The sequence below is a fragment of the Coloeus monedula genome, assembly GCF_965178545.1.
Source record: "Coloeus monedula genome assembly, chromosome: 2".
Lineage (NCBI taxonomy): Eukaryota > Metazoa > Chordata > Aves > Passeriformes > Corvidae > Coloeus > Coloeus monedula.
Genome location: NC_138782.1, coordinates 77,938,012 through 77,959,725, shown reverse-complemented (window position 1 = coordinate 77,959,725; position 21,714 = coordinate 77,938,012). Strand labels below are relative to the sequence as shown.

Below are 21,714 nucleotides of genomic sequence, written 5' to 3'. Positions count from 1 at the left end.
CTTGAGGGCAGCATTAAAGACAGTATTGTGAAACTTTTGGAAGTATTTCAGAAAGAAATTAATTACATTTTCATTTTATTGCTGCAGCAAAACTGTACTACCTATCCACAGAAGTTCCAGATGCATAAATATTCTCTAGAAAGTTAAAAATAAAAACGCTTTAGGCAAACCACACCACATGTTTCTTCATAAAATAAGGAATCTGCATTTGCTGTTGCAGTGCAGACAACAAAATCTGAATGCTTCCATCACAGATGGTGGTATTCCATCCACCCCCTCCCCTGCCCGAAGTCTTACTGAAAATTCAGGAATTGAACAACACCCAGTGTTAAAGTTACCTGAATTAAAAAAGGCAATAAAGAGTGAAAGTGTGAACTTTTACAACAGATTTCTAAACCAGCATAGTAAGTCTGCCCTGTTTATTGAGTATATATTTTAAATATATTATTTTCTCTATTACTGATTTCTGACAGTGCCACAGATTCAACATAAAATTTAAAACTACCATTAATTTCTTTCCTCACCACTTTTCCTCATTCAGTAATAAAGCCAATCACCACCGTTCTTCCAGTCAGCATGAGTGCGATACTACTTTGCTGCAGAGACTGTTTTGACTAAGTCTACATCAGCCAAAATCTGTCACAAAATACAAGTGTGCATGGCTAAGATCCCAGGTCAGACCAGAATCTTTGAACAAGAGAGTTGGTCTGGAAATTGATCCCAAGTTTCCTGCAGAGCACTAACCACTAAATTAAGCTCTATGATGGGTTACTTGGAGAAGTAACCCCTGTAGTATTTTCAGTTTGAGCTTTTTTACATTACTAAACTTCTCTTGCTGAAAAGACAGTGCATGGCTAAAAAGGTGCAAGCTCTCTATTTACCTAACAAATACCATTTAGATTGTCCTTAGATGTACACATCACTAGCGTAATATAGGAATATTTAATAATAAACTTTCTCTTCTGAAAAGAGAAAGGGAAAACAGAACAGGAAACCTGGAATAAATTTAGCTTGTCCTCATTCTTCAAACTTAGTACCATCCAGACAAATATTCTCCCTGTCTGAACTCTGAAAATGTTCTTCCATAGTTCACTTTCTTAAGCTGGTTGAAAACACTGGAGAACAGTTTATGAAAACTGGAGTTTACCGGAGCCAGAAAGCAACGAAAGCCTGTGTCAAGCCAAAAATTCAAATATTTATTTTAGCTGCTTATTTCTGAAGTCTCCCTTATATCACTGAAGATACCAGGCCAGTTAAGGTTTTCAGTTTACTACCAAGTGACTACGTATACATTTTATTTTCTCATACGTGTGTGATTCAACTGTTGCATTTCAAATCATGGCAAAGTCTACTGTTAAAAATTTGTTTCTCTTTAGAAAAGGTTTAAAAAATGAAAAAAAAAAATCATGTTTGAAAAGTTCCTTTTATACAATTAACTAGTTAACTAGATATGGCTTTATATTGTCTCTTTAATTGTTTAATTTCTAATTTGGGTGATACACATTAAAGGAATTTAGCATGAAAAAAGATTTGCAAAACAGAAACATTTTCATTATTGCATAAAATCTTAAGAGTTGTCTTACACCTTGCATTAAACAAAGAAACCTCATGTCTCCTAGTTTTTCTCCAAATTCAGTAGTGATCAGTTACTAAATAATTCAGATCATTTGCATAGGCTTGAAATACATTTCAGCATATGAACATTTCCATAATTTATGTGAGTACCTGTAATGGGATAATCCACGTAACGCCTTGTTTTTCCATCATAGTATTCTGTTCCTTTAACAATTACTAAATGAGCTGGAAAATTTACACCCCAAGCTAATGTGCTTGTGGCAATAAGAACCTAAGACAAAAAGAAAGATTAATGAGGTATATGTAACAAAAAGCCAACTTTTAAAATTCCATGTAAAACTCATTACATCAGGATTCACAAAGAACACAAGGTACCTGGATTTTGCAGTTCACAAACAATTCTTCCACAGTTTTCCTGTCTCTTTCATGCAGACCTGCATGGTGCATGCCTATTCCAAAAGCAAGTGTCAGCTTCAGATTTGAATCTCTAACTGTGACTATGATGTCATTCATCTGTAATAGAAATAACAATTGCTTGTTTTAAAACATATTACTCAGAATTTTTAAACTTCTAGGTTTCTTATATTTATTTTTTTATTTTTGTAGCAATGATAATTTGCTCAGTGCCATTTATACAAACAGGAAAACAGAGCCTTCTTCAGTCTCTGAAAAGACTGGTTTTGTCTAAAAAAATAAAACTATATTAACCATAGGGGTGGAATACAAAATGCACATTACTTTATTGACATGCTAAGTAACACAGACAAGCAAATGAAAATGCTGAAAATATCTTGACAGGTCTGGCAAATACTGTGCATTCTGTTCTGTGTTTGTTTAATGCAATCCCTAGTATCAAAGGGGTTAGAACTGGTATAAAAACATAGCAAATCCCTGCAACCAGTAACATAGTAACAGTCATGAAAAATAAATTTGGCTCTCTCTAATGCCTTTGAACAGATAGACATTTCCTCAGTTTGATAATTTTGCAATTATTATTCATCAAGAAAGCTTCCTATTCACATGCTGAAATGCAAATTAATTAAAAAAATTTTTTTTAATGTGAGGTTGTAATTTATGGTCTCAAACCCTGTAGTGAAATTTAACATCTATTAAGTGTGTTCATTTAAAACTTTTAGAAGTCCAGATAAAAAGCTATTTTTATTACTATTACTAATTTTTCCAAATCTGATGTCAATGACTTCTTGGAATAATTTTCACCACTATCATTTTAACCTTCTTGCCTACGTTTTCAAGTCATAAACTTGATAACCAGCTTATTTATTTTTGTAGACAACCTCTGTGAAAAACCTCTTAGGAATAGCAAACAAAACTGTCTTGTTAAGTGATTCTACCCTTCAAAACTATTTTTATTTTTTTATTTCTAAGGTAATTTATTATTTTATGTGATTTTAATATAATTATAGCCAGGAACTTTAAAATTTATGCTCTTATTAGTGGTTTCCTGGTGCCACCAGCAGTGGCATGATGATATTGCATACTTAGGCCAGCATCATTCATGGCTGTGGGAGGTATAGCAAGGTTAGAGAAAAAAATAGTAGTGCAGAACAAATTAGTCAGGGTAACTGAATAATTTGGACATAGTGTTCAGCCTCATCTCAGACTGAGTTCTCCAAAATACAGAGGTATGACTACAGTCACGTCTTCATTTCTACTTAGGACTCTTCTGATGTTCAAAATTGTAACCTCTATAAATACTTCCTGTGTTTTATAATTCTCAGACCTTAATGTGAACAGAATGATTCACTTATCTAAACTCAAGCAACTTGTTTAACTACTATAAAAAGAATCCTTAAAAGATATGAAAAATCCAGAGAACATAACAGTCCATACTGAGGATTTTAAAACAAACAAACAGACCAACCAACAAACAATAAAGATTTTGTAAATCAATCAATTTTGTCAGGAAGAGCAATTGCAAAGCATTTTAAAAGTCTATTTGTTAAACTAACCTTGACTAACAGAACCACAGTAACAGAGAATCCAATTAAAAAAAAATGTTCAAGTTTTGATAGATCAATCAATTTAATCTGTCAATGGAAGGTCCTAAACTTGTTTTCCCCTCACAATGCAGTTGCGTGGATGTTCCTGGGAGTTTCCTATACTATAAGACATGGAAGACGTGGAAGGTTTGTTGTATAAACTGATCTAGCATGTATAAAAGAGAAGGGTGCTTACAGAAGAAAAGAGTGAAAGGGTCTATAAAACACTGAAGAGAAAGGGAGCAGAAAGAAAAAGCCCAATGCATTGAGAAGAAAAGAGGGGATAAGTCCATTTAGGAAAGGGAATCAAGAAGAGGGGTAGATTAGTCGAAGATAGTAAAGAGCTGAATGAAAGGAGGATATGTTAAAGGATAAAGTTTATCTATCTAGATACAATCAGCAAACCTTTGATTTCTCTAGTCAACATGTAGACATGTGACTGCAGCGTGGACAAAATGAATTATGACCCATCTTAAAGGGTTTTTCTTCTAAGACTAAAAAATATCTGGATAAGATGGGAACACACATACTGTTTGCTCTACAATTATGACCATCAACATACAATACTAAAAATATTATCAAACCTACTAATGATTTTTTTACTATGGGTTTATTAATTCGTACTAGTACTGCATAGGGTCCTTATGCCTACGTACACACTTTGAGAAATAATAGCTATATGTGTATATTTAATAGGAAACTAAGATGAAAAAAGTAGAAAACAAAATTGGCAAATATGTGAAAAATAAACAAAAAAATGCATTTACATTTAAGTTTCTGCATTCAAGAATTGACAAAAGAAATTACATTGCAAAAACATTTATTTCATTATTCACATCAAAAGAACATGATATTGGGAAAATAATGAATCTAAATCCCCTTTTCCTCTAGAACAGTACAGTGATCAAATTAGCTGATTGGGATTAGTCTATAGCCATTAGACTGCTCCTTCAGCACACGCCGTTTTACACCGGGAGCACTTCCAGCACACGACCTGAGCTAAACCTTTCTGCCATTGAGTTGCCCGCATAAAACGTCCTAAATTCGCACCGCTGGGAATTTATTCAAAGATGTTCTTCTTGCTTTTACAATCAGCGGTGGTTATTTTTTTTCCCCTCTGACTTGTATTAGAGCGGCGGCCTGTGGTGCTGTTAGTCATACCTGCAAAGCAGTGTAATTTACCACAGGAAAACGAAAGAACCCTTAGCAGGAGCACTGGTGCATTTACTGCTATCCTGTCATTTTAGCAGCAGGGAATCCTAGTCATTTTTAGCTGACCCCTTACTTTCACATAAATCACTGTAATAAACATAACTGTTTTACCCATAGGCACAATCCAAGGCTTAAAATTCTCATGGCAATTTATTTAAAAATATAACTCCCTTATGTCAGTGTAGTGTAAGAATATTATAACTTTCTATTAAGAAATAATGGCACAATTAATAGGTTCATTAACCAGAAACAGACACAGCACTGTGACTATAAAACAAATCTAACATTTCTGCAGTTATGACTCAATTACTATTTATCTTTCTGAAAACAACTGTAATGTTGTTTTACTCACAGAAGGATAAATGAAATATGTTTTATCTTAAGAACAGAAAAAAGTATATTAAAATAATATAAGGAAATATGCATCCCACTGGCATTAAAAAGCCCTGTACAACACCAATGCAGGGAACTTAATGCCAGGAGGGATTTTTCCCTGGACTCATAGACAGGCAGGATCAGGCCCATGCTGAAAGGTTTTGCTATCCTTCATAGGTTTTTTTGATGAACGAAGAAAAATATCTCCTGAAAACCAATTTGGAAATCTTGTAGCATCGTAAAATATTTATTCTAAAAAATAAACTTTATTTCTACATTTTCTCTTCTAATTTCTGAACAAACTCGATTTTTCTCAAACTACTAAGTAGTCATTTTCTTTGTTCCTGCACATATGTAAACTGTTGAACCATTTACTTAAAGCTAATAGAACTTTTTTTTAATATTTTAAATTTATTATACTTAAAAAGCTTTTGTAGAAAGATAGGATTCCATTTAAGCAGATACATTACCCTGTGCCTGAAATACATTCCAGTCAGAGTATAATTCAGCAAGTTGATGACAATGCTGGCTCCAAAAGAAAGGAGGAGACCAGATTGGACAAGAATGAGCTAACAGATTGTGCAGCCCAATTCTGTCCCTTTGAGTGTGATATATTGTTTCAAGATGCTAAAACCCCATACTTTCTCAAAGCGTATCTGTTGTGCTGGTTTTCCCATTTTCACAGAATCCTCATTATTAGTACTCTCTACTCTTTTCAAAGCACGTCAGACTCAGACCATATGCCACTGAATAATGCTTATCAATTGTCTAAAATGCCCAATAGAAGAAAGATCTGCCAAACAAAAGAATCGTGAAAGTTATGAAGTCTTTTACAAAAATAATTACATATTTCACATCTGCTACAGATGTTAAGTGAAATAAAAACATCTCCTTGTTATAACTAAATGGTAATTTTTATGACACACTTTTGTGTCATAAAACCAACGTCTTGTAGAAGGAAGCTGAACTTCTATAATGAGTGAAACACTTAGAAATCATTCTTGGGTACCCTCCTGATCTTTAAAAGCAGAAAAAATAAACATCTTACAAAATTATTTTTGAAGAAATTTGGCTTATACTTCAGAACTATCCCACACAGAACAAGATGCCTAAAACAACTCAAATAAGATTATTCAAAGAACATTTTCAAATGTGGTTTAAACAGTTAAAATATATTATTAAATCATATTTAACAATACATAATAATACATTAAACTATAATATATTAAAACATTTAAAAAGACACATTTAAATGACAGCAATATACCTGTTCATGACACAGACCAGTGTCATGACACAGACCACTTCTATTCCTGTTTTATAGCACAACATTATCTCAAAATATTAACATGGATATAATAGGTTCTTTGATTTAAAGGTTAGTGAAGGAAAAGCCATCTTTTGTCTTTCCAAGAATTCTTAGGACTTTTTTGTTGGCTTTGGGCTCTTTTGTTAACAATGCAAACCAGAACTATTGGTAAAATTTCATTCACTTTCATGCATATGTCTATGGGTATTTCCACATAATGTACAAACACATACGAACTAATCCAGAATTAGTGCACAGATGTTCATACACTCACACATCTAAAAGGGCAAAATCAGGATGGGTCTGATTCGTTCTTTTGCAGTCAATGAATGTCCTTCATTCAAGGGCCCTTGAATTCGGTGGCGGCAAACTATTGCCTGATATGGATGCTATTGAATATTACTGTAGGTATGTTTGTGCTAAAGGATATTAGTTATTTCTAGAGGTTTCATAAAGAACAGTCTTAACAAGATGCAGATGGTAAAATGATGCACAAAGCAGAATGCAAAAACCATTGTGGTTAAAGTTAAAACTATGTACACTGGTACATGTCTTCTCCCTCCTTGCACTGTAAACAGAAAAAAAAAAAATAAATCCAAGTATCTGGACAGGGAATAAATTTTTAAAGAAACCCCACCAAACAAATAAGAAAACACCCTGCTTGTCTGCTGGTGAGTACTGCATTCTAACTTCAAACAATAAACCATAAATACTACTTTTGTACTTTTGTTTTAGGTTAAAAACAAAAAGCTGTAAAAACATTAGAGAAAAATAAATAAACTGAAAACTTGATTCTAATAAATTAAGTTGTAAAAAGATTGCAACATTTTCTGCCACCACAGATGTAGATGCAATTTCTGACAGAGAAGGACTTGTCCCTCTTTAATCAGCTCCTAATGTAGAACAGTATAACTGATCTTACACAAGCTGACCATCAGAAACTGGTCACACTGTCTGTTTCCAAAAGGATAATCTGAGCTATCTTCCCTTTTAACAAGATAAGTAATGGGCCACAAGCTTGAACATGACAGTCCTGGCTGACAAGACCAAATTAGAATTTTAGCTGGGAAGTGTGTATTTAAAAATCCTCTAATGGTTATACAAAAAACCCAGGGTAAGCATAACATTTTCTTTTTTCATGGGCACGTTGGCATCAAAGAACAAGAAAAAGAAACGAAGAACCACTCTATTTACAGATGTAGTCTCCACTTTGAGATGCACTGTCCATTCACATTTCTGTCATGATGCACCTGTGCCCCAAAAGTATAACCAGGACAATCTTTACAGAGTGATATCTAATGAAGAGTCCTTGCTATTATTGCAGAAGGCAAAGAAGACAGCTTCTGCTGCTGCTTCTTCACTCTTCAGTGAAAATTAAACTCCGTCTTGGGGCATATTGTAAGAGAGATAGAGAGCTCATTTTGGAATGTGTATGGACAATGCACCTTACAGAACAATTAAGAAACATTTCTAAGACTCTAAAGGTAACTACTCTTTCTTTTCCTAGAGACTGCCCACTCATACTCTGGGAAAACTGTAGCAGTCTTGCATAAATCCTGGAGAATATCTGCATGTGTAATTGGAAAATGTAGGGGTGAGCTTTAAAGCATCAGCTACAAATCCTGGTAAGAAGGGTATTTCAAACATCATTGGAGGCTTCCTTGGTAAGACAAAAGTACATGTAATACATGAGGTCTTTGAGTGGCCATTTCTTCACAAAAAGCATGCACATAGCCTGAAACTTAGTTGGATAGAATCTATTAAGCAAATTTAACTATTGTAGTGCCGCAACAGGTCCAGTGGAACTTCAAAACAGAGCATTATTAGAAACAGCAATTTTCATTAAGTACTGGCCAGTTTTATGAAGACTGATTGCTGTCTCAGCTTTCTGCATACCTTTCAGCTTTCTGAATGCTGTAATGGGTATGAGCCAAAACTTGCACATCAGACATGAAATTCAAGAAAAGTGTCCAGGAACAACCATTCCCAAAACCTAATGGAGCTGCCTATAACATACATATTTTTCAGAAGATGCATGTATAAGAAAATTCCTCCTTGACTAACTTCAGTTGCACCTGTTAGACAATGACTCCTATGAGGGAAAGGACATCTTGTATGATTCCTCCACGATCCAGGCAGGCTATTACCTATGTTGGTGGCAACAGTTGAAGGGTTGTTTCTGTATGTCACATATAGATACAAATATGTATTCTAGAAGGTTCATGCAAGTTCATGTCATTTGAAATATAACTGATTGATACATTGCCTGAATTTGATAATTGGAGCTGGGTGGCAAAAACGGAGGTAGATTTGCCTGTTACCTGAGAGTACTGTGAAAAGCAGTCTGGTAGATTGTGAACAGAATCATTCATCACAAGCTTCAAACAAGAGCCTGTTTTACCACCACAGGGAGAATCTCTACAGAGAAGATGAGGGAAGCTAAGATGATGGCATAGCTGATAAAAAAAGGTCCAGTATTGGTAACAATGACATTAACAAAGACCCAGTACTGGTCTCTGCTGTATTCCAATCTCTTCCCCACAAGGCCTGAATCTCTCTGATACCATCACAAAGAGTAACAAAGAAAAAAACGCTTTTAATGGCTGTAAGAATCTGTCTCTACCTCAACATCAGCCCTTTAGAAGCTATTATGGATGGCACTGTTTTACAACACTTCAAGAAGCCTTATGAAATCTGCTTACTGGGAAGCTAACATAAACAGACGAGCTTTTAGCCATCATGTAGCAAACTCAATTGCACCATTAAACAAAACTTGTGAGTTCTCGAAGGAATCTTATGTCAGCCAAAATTAATATTATACAAATAAGGCCAACTGAAGAAAAATGCCATGGTCTGCTGTACAGCTTGCTAACTTTGTATACATCCATGAAAAATCTCATATATCTCAAAATACTTCAGAGTTAAGAATTATGACTATTTTGAAAGTAAAGTAATTTTTCTGTAAGTCCCCCTAAAGGAACAGTGGTTGGCAAAAAAAAACAAACATGAAAAACTGACAGGAAAAAAAAGTTGTTGTTTAAAAGGCAACAACAATTTAATTCTTCTAACTGGTCCATTTTAATCCCATATGGAATTGAGAAACACTTGAAATTTTGGACAAGGGTTTAAGACATGGAATACCTACTATAAAGTATTTGCTAGTTCTACTTTTCAAACTTGAAAACATTAAAGCAATCTGGGGAGAATTTTGTCTATTTCACCTAGTCTAAGCCTGACCCTAATGTTACTTGAGATTAAATTTTTTAAATTAAAAACCCCCTAAATTATGATTAGGGTTTATTATTATTAAAAAATTAGGCAGGATATACACTATGTATGTAGCACTACTAGAGCTTTGTCCTTTCCTTCAATGTCAAATGAAACTCAGGCTAATCATGCTCATTTAAAACACAAAACTACAAACTAGTCCCATAATTACCCAAAGAAATGTCCACTTGAAATTGTGGGTACTTCAAACAGAATTGTGTTCTGCATAATAGTGGTAAGATATAACAACTTAGAACTTAATCCTCAGTCTTTTACATTTACGTAATCAGAACTGAGTAACTTGGTAGGTATCTCATGCTCCAAACATTCAGCTTATTAATTCAAATATAAATCATATGCAAATGTTATTAAACTAATAAATGCAAAGTCTGCTTGTCCTTGTTGGCTCCTATTTCAAAACCTTCAGAGGCTTATTCTGAAACATGAAATTCAAAGACTCCTAATAGAAAACCCTTTTCCAGCAAGTGAAGAAGCTTCAGTTAAGTTCTTTTTGGAATAGCAGTGGCTCCCAGGACATGGGGAAACTATTCATAATAATGCAAGTCATTTAGGGCAAGTTGCCCAGTGCATATTCTAATTGTAGGTGAGATTACTACAGTAAACCAGCACAAGGTACTAGAGTACTCTACTAAGTAATAATAACTTGGATATGAGATGTTTCTATTAAGTTCAAGAAAACATTAAATAGAGGTTCTACAGCTAGAAAAGCACCATCAAGTTAAGATACTCTTTAGCAGTAATAGTTTATCAACCAAGACTGCCATTTTCTATTTTAAAATCCATCCAAAACAGGAAGGATAAAGATGTTATGCTTTATCTCTGAAAAATCACATTTTATTTTTTGGCAAAGAGCAAATAAACACAAACAATATATCGTAGAAATCTACACTTTTTCGCATATAATATTTACAATTGTATAACCATTGATAAAACTGTTTATATATAAATATTCATACCGTATTCAACTTGGATTTTATGTTTGTGATTCCTGCATTTTGCTTTGTTTTGGCCCTAAATTATCACAGAAATTCCTAGTAGAAGATCTGCAACAATTAGAAAAAGCTAGTTTCCAAAATCTAGAAAATCTGAATATCAACCAAAAAAAACCTGTTTTGCAGCAGTGATACACTATAATCAGGACCATTAGTGCAGAAGGAAATAAATAATACTGTATTCAGAGCAGGTGCCAAACTGAGTGAATTAAATACAATCTGAATCTGATATACAGTTTGAAGAATGCAGATAAAAGAGAATATTGAATGGTTGTTTATTATTTAGCCATCATTCATGTTTTGAAGTAAACAAAAGAAGATTTAAAAAAAAATAGAAGAAAATGTAATTAAAGATTATATTGCTTGAAAAAGAATATAAAAAAAGCCTTTACTCTAGCACTGTTTAACATCTAAGTGTTTGACTTTGCAATCTTTACATTCTTAAAACAAAGATATTGGCTTTCGTTACTTTTTTCTATATCATTGATTTATTTCATTAATATGCAAGACTGAACCATTGCTAAATGATTGGTTCTGCAGTATATCTATCTATCTATGAATATCGATGGATGCACGTATATACATATAATCACACAGATATATATGCATATACATATACAAAATGCATCTCATGAGAAGGATGATTTTTCTCCTAAAACACTGAAAGAGACTTGGTTTAGATTTCAGCTCAACATCTATATGTCACAGATGTCCAGCTGTAAACTTTAGAGAGCACTAGCCCTCTTTTAGTCTTTGTCTTATCTTGGTATCAAAGACTTGCACCATGTGATATATGTTGTCTGGGACCATGGAACTAGCATTAATAAGAGATATGCAGGAAAAAACAAAGATAAAAGAGTTTGTGTTCTGAAGTTCCGCTCTTGCACAGACGCTTCTATAGCCTTAATGTTGACACTACTTTTAATACATAAGGAAATTCAGCATATGCACAACTCTTTCAAGATCTACCCTCAAACAGCTCTTTTGTTTTAGATCATTTTTTTTTTTTTCAAACAAACATCAATAAAATAGAAGCAAAACACAAATAAGGAAGGTGAAATGATTCTACCTCTCTTTCATCCATCTTCAGCCATTGTTTGGGATCATCCTCTGTGGCTAGGAAAGCGATGAGATCTAAGGCAGTAAGCCTTGTCTGACGTCGGGATGACACAAAAATAAGAACAGGCTTGGCTGGAGAATGACTCCGAATTGCTGTTGAGCAAAACAGAATTTGAGAATTAGACCCTTTAATGACAAAAATTAGGGTTTCTCCTTGCAATCCCATGACAGGTGATAGACCACTCTGCAGATGACATACAGGTATGCCTACTGAGTCTATTCTGCTGGATGGATAATGGATACAACTGAGGTGAGAATACACCACCTCTGAACCAAAGACCATAAAACTACGCTTAGCTGAGTCTCAGTCGATTTTCCCTGCTACTTCAGTGATCACAAAGCTAATTAAGAGAACCAGTTATGAAAAAAACGCAACAAAACACCACAAAACCTAGATGAGCTTTCTAGACTTCAAGCTTGCGAAATTCTGTATCTCAGCCTAATAAGTATGTTAATGTTTTTTCTACACTATTGTCTCAGACTAAGTGCCATGAAGGTCTAAAATTTGCTTTCTGTCTGACCCAGAGCTCAAACTGCATCAACTCATGTCAGCCTATGAAGGATCACTTCAACCTACCAATATCAGAAAAGGTAAAAAAAGTAGAAAGTGACTTTTCAATAGCTGCTGTGGAAGTGGGCATTACAGTACAAGAGAACTTTGTTTCTGTGTTTACTAATTAGCCTGATCTATTTAAACCAATGACGATATATTTAAACCAGTTATGTTTTAGGACTTTTTTAAAAAGCATTTTCTTGCTCAGCCAATCTTTGAAAAGTTTCAGCTTGCAGTGAAATTGTTATGGACTCAGGAATAAGTATTGCCATGAAAATGCTAAAATAACCTCGACTGTATCATGTCAAACAAGTGGGGAACAGAGTGTGCAATAAATCATATTTATAGAGATTTTCTAACTTCAACAAGCACTAGAAGTATATATAGATATATATAGTACTATATATATATATAGTATATATTCTAGGTGTACCTAGAATTTCAAATACTCTCTCTAAACCACTTATAAATCTGTTTGTGTGTTTTCTCATGTAATTCTCATTCAAGCAATTAAATTTATGTATTGTTAATTTCTGAAAACTATTTCATACTGCCCACCAGCACATCTTATTCCCCAGTTCCTGAATACTACCCAGCATGTGCTCCTGCATATACACACGCGATGCAGTTGGGAAATTACTAAAATAGGATAATTCATCTGTATTTATATCTTACAACTACATATACCAATATATCTGTATATTTTAAAAGCCCAACATCTAATGGATTTTTGTTGCTTCAGGAACAGGTGTGGCAGCACAGCCCAAGACAGATTTATTGTTCATTAGTGTTTTTGTACAACGCTCTTGTGGAGGTGTAAATAATCCGAGCTGTCAAGATTGGTCTCTAGTCCACAATCAATACTTTGCTTCTGTCATAAGGCTAATTAAAGCAGCTAAAAAGTCCCCTCGCAAATGTCACCTCACAATCAACAGCAGTTCAGATTACAAAATTTATTTTGGAGGTTATTTTTAATTGATATAATAAATATTCCTTATGTAACGAAAACAAAACATGTTCAAATAAAATACAAGAGTTTTTCTTAAGTCTATACTGCTTGCCAGCTTGGTTAAGAATAAAAAATTGGAAACAGAAGCAAATCTGGATGCACTACAAATTTTGAATTTTATGGTTATTGCTTTGAAACTAGAATTATAGGAGGTTAGCCTGACTTGCAACTTCTGTTCTGTTTTAATGCTTACATGCAGTGGTCCATATGAAAATACCTCAGCAGATTAATAATATGAATGGTTTTATTGCTTTCTAAATTTCAAATATTTTTACACAAATATTTCTTTCTGGTGTCAAACACTAAGAGAAAACACATTTTATTTCCCCTTTGCTAACACTAATTTTATTCTTCTGTTCTAAATACATTACATTCCTCTGTTACATGTTGCATTTGCAGCACACTTTATGTTTCAGACAAATAGCTTTGGGCCATTAGCAGAGCAGATTCCCCCAATACATGCCAAGAGTACATACAGTAACACATGTTGCAAATGTGCTGCAAATAACTGTGTAAAGTCCCTTTTTCTTTTACAGAAAGAAGGAGAGGGTCTAGGAGCTTGTTGCTTACCCTGAAAAGCAGGTTTGTTCATGCTGGCCATGCGAGGACAGTAATGCTGGCCAGGGAAGCCCTGAATGTGAACCTCCAGAGGAACTGGGCGCACTGACGGTCGGAAGTTGAACAGACCCATCTACAAGAGAACATTTTTTTCAAGTTTAACATTGAATTATCTTATCAATTGCTATTTTGTTTTGCTGCAGGACAAATACATATCCATTTTCTAAAACTTTTTTCATACCTGATTAATGTTTAGCCAGTCAGCAAGGTCTCTGGCATTTGCTAAAGCAGTGGACAAACCAACTACTCTTACAGGCTTCTCTGTGTGAGATGAGATAAAGTTTGTTCGAGACACAATGACTTCCAATACTGGGCCTCTCTCATCCCCTAGTAAATGAAAAGTCAATTGAAAAACAGAGAAGAAGAAAAGGTTCAGATATCAAAAAGTATATTCACATCATAAGTAACAGCACACTCCTTTAGCAATCAATTAGCAACGATTCTGATCAAAAGCAGCGAAACATGCTCACCTAGAAGATGGATCTCATCTATGATAAGAATGGCAACCTTCTGAACATAGCTTCTGTTCTGCCAGCTTCTGCTGACACCATCCCACTTCTCTGGGGTAGTAACAATCAGGTCAGCTTGGGCAATAGCTCTCATATCAGGAGTCACATCTCCTGTCAACTCTACAACCCTGTAATCAAGAAGGACAGTGGCTTGGCTTTACAAAGCTTTAAAACATCTTAATGTTCAAATATTTACTCCTTAACTTAAATTCCTAAAAGAGGAAAGAAACAAAATTAAGCAAAATAATTTTGCATCTTGTCAAACACCTTTAACAGGATTTTCAAAGTTGTTTTAAGTAAATAAACCTGTCTCTTTGTTCCCCTAGTAAACACCATATAAATACCAAATACATTCCTTAGCAAAATCATATAAAAAGAAGAGGACAAATATGAGTCCCAACCAATGGTTAGTTGATCAAAATGAAGATAACATAATACTGGTATGATGTAATGTGAATCATAACACCCTATCATAGACAGGATGAAAGTTTTCATGGAGGCTACCACGTTGCTGCCTGCTGTTCTGCATGGATCTCTGGTTTGAATAATGAGGCTAAACTGCAGTGTGTATTGCATTTGCTGGTGAAGGTCCATTAAGGTGCAGAAATTAGCCTGAGATTACTTTTTGAAGAAGATTAGAAGAGTTTTTCCAATTGTTTGCAGCATTTGTGATGATCCATCATTTTAGATGGATGCATTACAATGGGTTTTTGACATTTCAATGACACATTCTACATCCAGTTGAACCAGTTGAATCTAAATCCAATAAAAATTCCTCAAAGCAATCTGTATCTTCTGTTCAAAATTTCAGACACAAGTAATTGCAAATTTCAAGAAAGAAATGTTACTATAAAATATTTTATCTCATTGCTGTGATAACAACAGGAATATTACTGGTAATTTCAGGTACACAGAAGAGCATCTCTTTCTCTTGTGGCATGCTTTGAGCTTAACTTAGGAAAAAGGCTATATTTAGAAAAGGTGAAGGACCTAAATAACGCATCCTATGGATAAAAATTTTAATTCAGGAAACTATAATTTTGGAAAGCATCAACATGACTGATCTACCTTATAGATCATAAAGGAACGGCTGAACTCCAACACCTGGGACGATCAGCAGGAATTAATGTTACCAAGGAATAAAATTATATTAATTTATATATGAATGACATAGTATGACTATTATTATACAGTTCATGCAAGTCCTGTATGTTCCTTACAGCTAAGGTTTCTAGCAAAAGCTTATTTTGACTTATATTTTCACTTTCCAAGGATACTGTGGACTGAAATCTGAGCTTTGTAGTTTTTATACTGGCAAGCAATGAGAACAAAAATAGCTGGGTATCAAAGTGTATCCCTTTCTTAGGTTTGATTTTGATCTATCACTTTTGACCTATCATTTTTGATCTTAGTTGTGATATATCACTACAGTGACGATTGATAGAACTTTTCAAGTACTAGAAATTTGAAGGACAGTATAAAACCAAAACCCTTTTTGAAATACTCATAAGTATTTTGAGATTTTATTCATACTTGATGAGCTGTTCTTTTGCTTCTCAATTCTCTGACTAGGTAAGGAGAAACATACTTTTTACCAAGCTTTTCTTCAATCCTAACTTTCCAGTCCTCAATCCTCTCACGGACGAGTGCTTTTAAGGGTGCAATATACACTGCCTACAAAAGAAAAGGCACAAAACTAGAAGTTAAACAAGAAACCTTTATTAAAGTGTACCTACAACACATAGTATTTGTAAGATTTGAACATGCTCATAATTTATAAAATAAATAAGGTCTGAGTCCCTTAAATGACCTACAGCAGGATTATATTTAAGAGAGACATAATGCTTGAAATACTGTTTTGTTTCCTGAGCAATTAATAAGCAAATAAATTCAGATAAAAGAATAATTTCTTGAAGTATTCAGCACACCTTTTAAAATCAAAACGCAGTTGTGTAAATAATGGGGGTTTTTTGCCATGACTATAAAATCTGCATGTTAACATTCTGGAATAGAAATAATCTGAATTTCTAGCAAGCAATATCTTACCTGATTTCTATTTATGTCATTAAATTATTAAAACATGATCAATTAAATAAAAAAGCTGATTATTTTAAGCAAAATGTCACAATATTTTTCCCAAAGAAGCCTGCAGAGCAGAGGGGAATACGCTCACATGTACAAACAGTATTTACTTATAGATTTATGGTTAAAAATTCTAAAGCTTTTGAACATGAAGAAACTGCTACATGAAGAATTCACATACATTCTTTAAAATATATAGCCAGGCTTACAGCTTTATTAAAACCTAAAAGATGCATTCCTGTGAGAACTGGCTATATAGTATGTCTCACAGATAAGTTGAAAGTGTATGAGTGACTTATTTACCTCACTTGGACTAGCAAATTACATGAAGATATTTAAATTCAAAGATGATTAAGGAATTTATGTACACAATCTCTGTTAATAGAAAGGTTATGCTTTTTAAAAATCTCCCAGTCAGATACAAATATCTTTTTGAAAGACTTTAAAGCTAAAACGTGGTTAACTAAGACAATATGGCTAAGTCAAGAAGCAGATATATATTCACTTTGAAAACAAAACTCCAAAAGGTGAGTTGTTCAACTTTTAGGCAATTTAAAACACAGGGGCGAGCTGGAACAGAATATTGGCTTGTAGTAATTAACTGCACCTTATTTGTTTAAATAATAGAGAGACTGGGCTAGTTGTATTCACATGGAAGGAAACTAACAGCTATAAAACAGTACCACTGCTAGTAGAAGGAGATTAAAGCAGGATACACAGTTAAGTAAGGATGAAAAGGAAATCCAGCATGCCTGAATGTCATGTTTGTAGATTTAACTCTAGTTGTCAACTGATGAAAATAAATAGTTGAAGTAAAAGCGCAGTGTACCTAATGCAGTATCATTTTGTATCCACACACATACAAATTGGAGAAAGTAAAATTCAGTTCCCCATAGTTTTCTTCTAGGTTTTTCTATTGCTGAAAAAACACTCATAACAAAATGATTCTAGTAAACCTATTTTACAAACCTTTGATGTGGGATACTTGTTAAAAACTCTAAAGATGGCTAATTCAGCTGCAACAGTTTTTCCAGAACCTGTAGGCGCTCCAAGAAGAACATTGCAGTCTGTGTGATAAAGAGTATGAAATATCTGTGTCTGGATAGGGTTGAAGTGTGTGAATTTGTACAGGACTTCATATTCGCGATGTCCCAAGGCTGTGATAGGCAAAGGCTGAAGATCCAGAAGCTCTAAAACCACAAAATAATCGTAAGTGCATGACAAGAGATGCCATGACATGAAATAGCTTGTTATGAAGACAAATACACTAACCAGTAATCTAGTGGAAAACAATTTACACTGAAAAATGTTTTACTTAGTATCTCATATGACAGAGAGTACACATTTGGGTAATTGTTCACTTTGATGAAGAAAAATAAAAAAGTTGTTTTTATAGCTCTGAAATCATTCTGCAAGTAATTTTTTAAGTACTCTGATAGCTGTGAATCAGTTATTTGCATATATTAATCTTTTTCTTATAGCTGTTTTCACCCACTTGTCGTAAGTTCTAAAATCACTGTGTTAGATCATATGTATGTCCAGCTTCTTATGATAACAAAATGTGGAGTATTTAAAGTTCAAGGGAAAAAAAGTCTATTGAAGAAGGAAGGATTCTTTGGAGTTTCCAAGTTGATGGAGTAATACAAATCAGATGAGTACAGCTAAATTTTGCATCTAATCCTTTAAATGTATAATTAAAGACATAATCTTAATAAATAAACAAACAGCTTTTCAATATATAAATTTCAATATATCTTGAGGGCATCTGCTATCCAAATAATTAGAGATTGTGGAATTTGGAAGATGATATATATAACCAGATTGGATTTGGAATCCTACCAAATTAAGGAGGCTGCAGTGATTCTGCTATACAGATGCTTGCTTTGAAGTTTGGGTTGGTTTTTTTTTTTTGAGGCTGGAGGTCTCCTTGTCTTTTCAGGGTGCTTCACATTAAGGTATGATATGGGAGTCATAAAATCTACTGAGGCAATGATGCCTAATATTCTTCACATGCTTTTCACTGATACCTTATGGCTGTTTTATCATTCCCACAGAAACAGCAATTTCTTGGGTTCTGTTGAGGAGAAAGAAGGGTTTTTTTGCCTAGCAGAGCCTCTACGTACTTCATTGTTGAGTGGGAACCAGATGGGAATTGAAATCAATTACCATAAATCCTAGAGGCTCCATAACTGGTGATGTGTAAATATCTTTCTGTTTCTTCTGAATAGTAGTCAGTGATCAGTCAATTAGATAAAAAGGTTACACATGCTTTTCCAGACAGTGTAGGTACAGTATAACAATAGCTAAACACTTCACAAACACATGTGAATTTATGCATGCCAAAGGACAACACCGTATGAGAACTGTGCATTTCTGAAGGCACTCACTTAACAGACTGCTAGATGAGCCAAACGTAATTACAGTGGAAAGGTTTTACAATGACATCAGGCCCAATGAATGTATAAAGCAATTTATGTATCCAGAAAAAACGAAGAAAAACACAAACATATGCTTCTGTGCCAAGTGTTAAAAAAGGAGGGGGAGGGGAAGGCCACAACTTGATGAGAGGAAATGTGATGTTCAGTGCTGTAACAGTACTTGATATGAAAAATGTATCTCAGCAAAAACAGTAAAAAGTTTCATATTTTCAAAATTTTAGCATTGTTTGTTCTTTGCTGAATGCCATTCATAAGACAGTCTAAGATTATTTATAACCAGTCCAGAAGAAAATTAACGCTTGCAAGCACTAAGCTAATACATACCGTAACACAGAGATTTGCTTAGTTTTATATGACAGGCTCAGTTTTCTTATGGTTTATAGAGAACCTGGAGTAACTCAAAGGCTGGTAGTATATTGAGATGAAATGAAAATTCCTGCATTTTGTTCAGGAATTGAAAAGCTTAGAGAGCTGGAGAAGAAATATCACAAAGTAAAATTCCATAAACTTTTCTACAATGAAGAAGAAGTAAGAACTTTATTGCACTACCATAAAAAAACCCAATATGAGCAATATCAGTTAAAGAAAAATGATCAAATTTGAAGTTACCTGTGTGGGGTGGATGTCTCTCTGGAAGGATCAAATGTTGAAAATTTATGATACATACAGCCTCTGCTCCTAACCATCTATCGGACACAGCTCGAATGTAATATTGAGAAGGAAGAGGTTCAAAAATTGGGATTGTGAACACCAGCAGCTGAGGTTCTTTAGTAATGACCTAGTACAGACACGTAGAGAATAATTACTGCACAGAAAAATCAGTAACTTGAAAAACCATAGTTTGTCTCACTTTCATAAGCTTTGCTACCACAAAACAATAAAGTATGTGTGCAATGTTTACATCTTTATAAAATATTTTACTGCCTGGAATGAATTTTTTTTCTGTAGTCTTCAAAAGATAAAAATAAGGCTGGCTTTTGTTCTTTAATAGACAAAACCATCACAGTCTTTCTTTATCGTCTGAAAGTAACTATCCCAGCAAAGGAGGAAGAGAAAAAGGGACATTTGAGATTAGAAAAAATTGTTGTGGAAGTCCAAGCTGATCAAGTATATCTGAATTTGAAAGCTGTACTGCTGATTTAAAAATCTGCTTGACTGACCTGACAAATCCGCATCTCACTAACTTTGTTTCTGTCTTGCTATGAGATTCGGAAAGAAGTCCATTACCTGTTTCTTTTGAATGATGAAGTACTCTGAATGATAAATGTGATCATTAGTAGGGTCTTCTACCCAAATCCACCAGGGCTCTCCAACACTGCCATGTACCTTTATGAGTAGAAAAGATAGTTTTGTTTTAGTTGTAACAAGATTCTCTAGGTTTGCAAAAAAAGTAGATGTATTTCTGATTGACATAGGCTCATAAAGGAATACAGAAATCAGAAGTAACCGAAAAATAATGTTTTGAATTAGATCAGTCTGCTTGAAGATAATGCTTCAATAAGGGTTTGCTTAAGGTACACATAATACCAATGAACATGATACAAATGCAACTGAAGGTACTGCCTCAGCTGTTTATAAATAGACTGAACCCCCAGGGTTCCCTCTAGGCTCCTAGGAAAGAACACCTTCTCTTTATTCCTCCCTGTACTTCTGCCGTTGGGTTCTGTATAGAGGATTGTCATTTGCAATTGTCTGCTCATTTTTCAGTCAAAAACATTATCTCAGGAAAAACTGGACACTGAATTGTGACATTCCTCTCCTCTCTCTCATCCCCTCTCCTCTAGAAAGATACAGTAAGTATATTCAGAAGGCCATTGATGTAGCCATTGATACACGTGAAGTGAGAAGAACATAAATAGAGCTGTCACTGAATGATTTCCCTGCCATCTGGCAACACTTCTTTTTAAACCTGGATTTTTGTTTGCTTTGTTTTGTACCTTACTTTGCAATGCCAGCAATGCCAGAAATCATAGCTAGGTGTGATGCTAAATTAAGATGTTTTGTTTCTTTGTCAGAATAAATAACGCTTGCCAACGTACAAACATTTTACTTAAATATCTAGTAAAGTAAGAAAAATGCATAGTAAAGGAGTATGGAAGACATACTGTTAAATGAATGTAGATTTCTGGTGTTTCTGATGAGGACTGCGATAAGTTGCAAAACCAGGAGATGGAAAAAAAGTTGGAATTTTTCCTAAACTTAATAGGAAAAAAGACAAAGTGCATAGTTGCTTCTAATGGCAATTTTAATGCTCCAGGAATCTAGTATTGATTCACATGGCACAAATTATTTTCAGCATAATTCATTAGTGTGTCTATTGGAAAACAGTCTGTACTGGTTTGTGAAGACAAAACTATGTACAAAGAATAAAACTAAGGTGCCTTTCTTTCTTTTTTACCACAGTTGCACAATAGACAAATAGATGGAGAGTCATTAATTTATATTACATTTGAATTTCACTTGCAGCTTCATTGGGAACTGAAGCAGTGGAGCTGAAATGACACGCAGGTGACATTTTGAAAATGACAGTGAGACTATTATTTCATCAGGGATTAGGAGCATTTAAGAGAATTAAGGAAGGCAAATAAGTTCAAAGCTCAGAAATGTTATTATTAACTCTAACAGCAACCCAGTT

At 34.3% G+C, this 21,714-nt stretch overlaps 1 protein-coding gene across 4 annotated transcripts in view; it reads right to left on the bottom strand.

Moving 5' to 3' along the window:
• ASCC3 (activating signal cointegrator 1 complex subunit 3) overlaps positions 1 to 21,714 on the bottom strand; it is a 253,611-nt gene that overhangs the window by 54,176 nt on the left and 177,721 nt on the right. For 3 of the 4 annotated variants that reach the window (XM_082276623.1, XM_082276624.1, XM_082276625.1), the window contains exons 23-32: positions 20,307 to 20,405; positions 19,689 to 19,857; positions 17,611 to 17,831; positions 16,148 to 16,233; positions 14,521 to 14,687; positions 14,232 to 14,377; positions 14,003 to 14,123; positions 11,821 to 11,963; positions 1,951 to 2,088; positions 1,726 to 1,846 (exon numbers count right to left, since the gene is read on the bottom strand). In XM_082276623.1, the coding sequence (XP_082132749.1) occupies positions 1,726 to 1,846; positions 1,951 to 2,088; positions 11,821 to 11,963; positions 14,003 to 14,123; positions 14,232 to 14,377; positions 14,521 to 14,687; positions 16,148 to 16,233; positions 17,611 to 17,831; positions 19,689 to 19,857; positions 20,307 to 20,405 (1,411 nt within the window). Of the gene's footprint in view, positions 1 to 1,725; positions 1,847 to 1,950; positions 2,089 to 11,820; positions 11,964 to 14,002; positions 14,124 to 14,231; positions 14,378 to 14,520; positions 14,688 to 16,092; positions 16,234 to 17,610; positions 17,832 to 19,688; positions 19,858 to 20,306; positions 20,406 to 21,714 lie in introns of those variants that run through there. The other variant, XM_082276626.1, reaches the window with a different exon arrangement.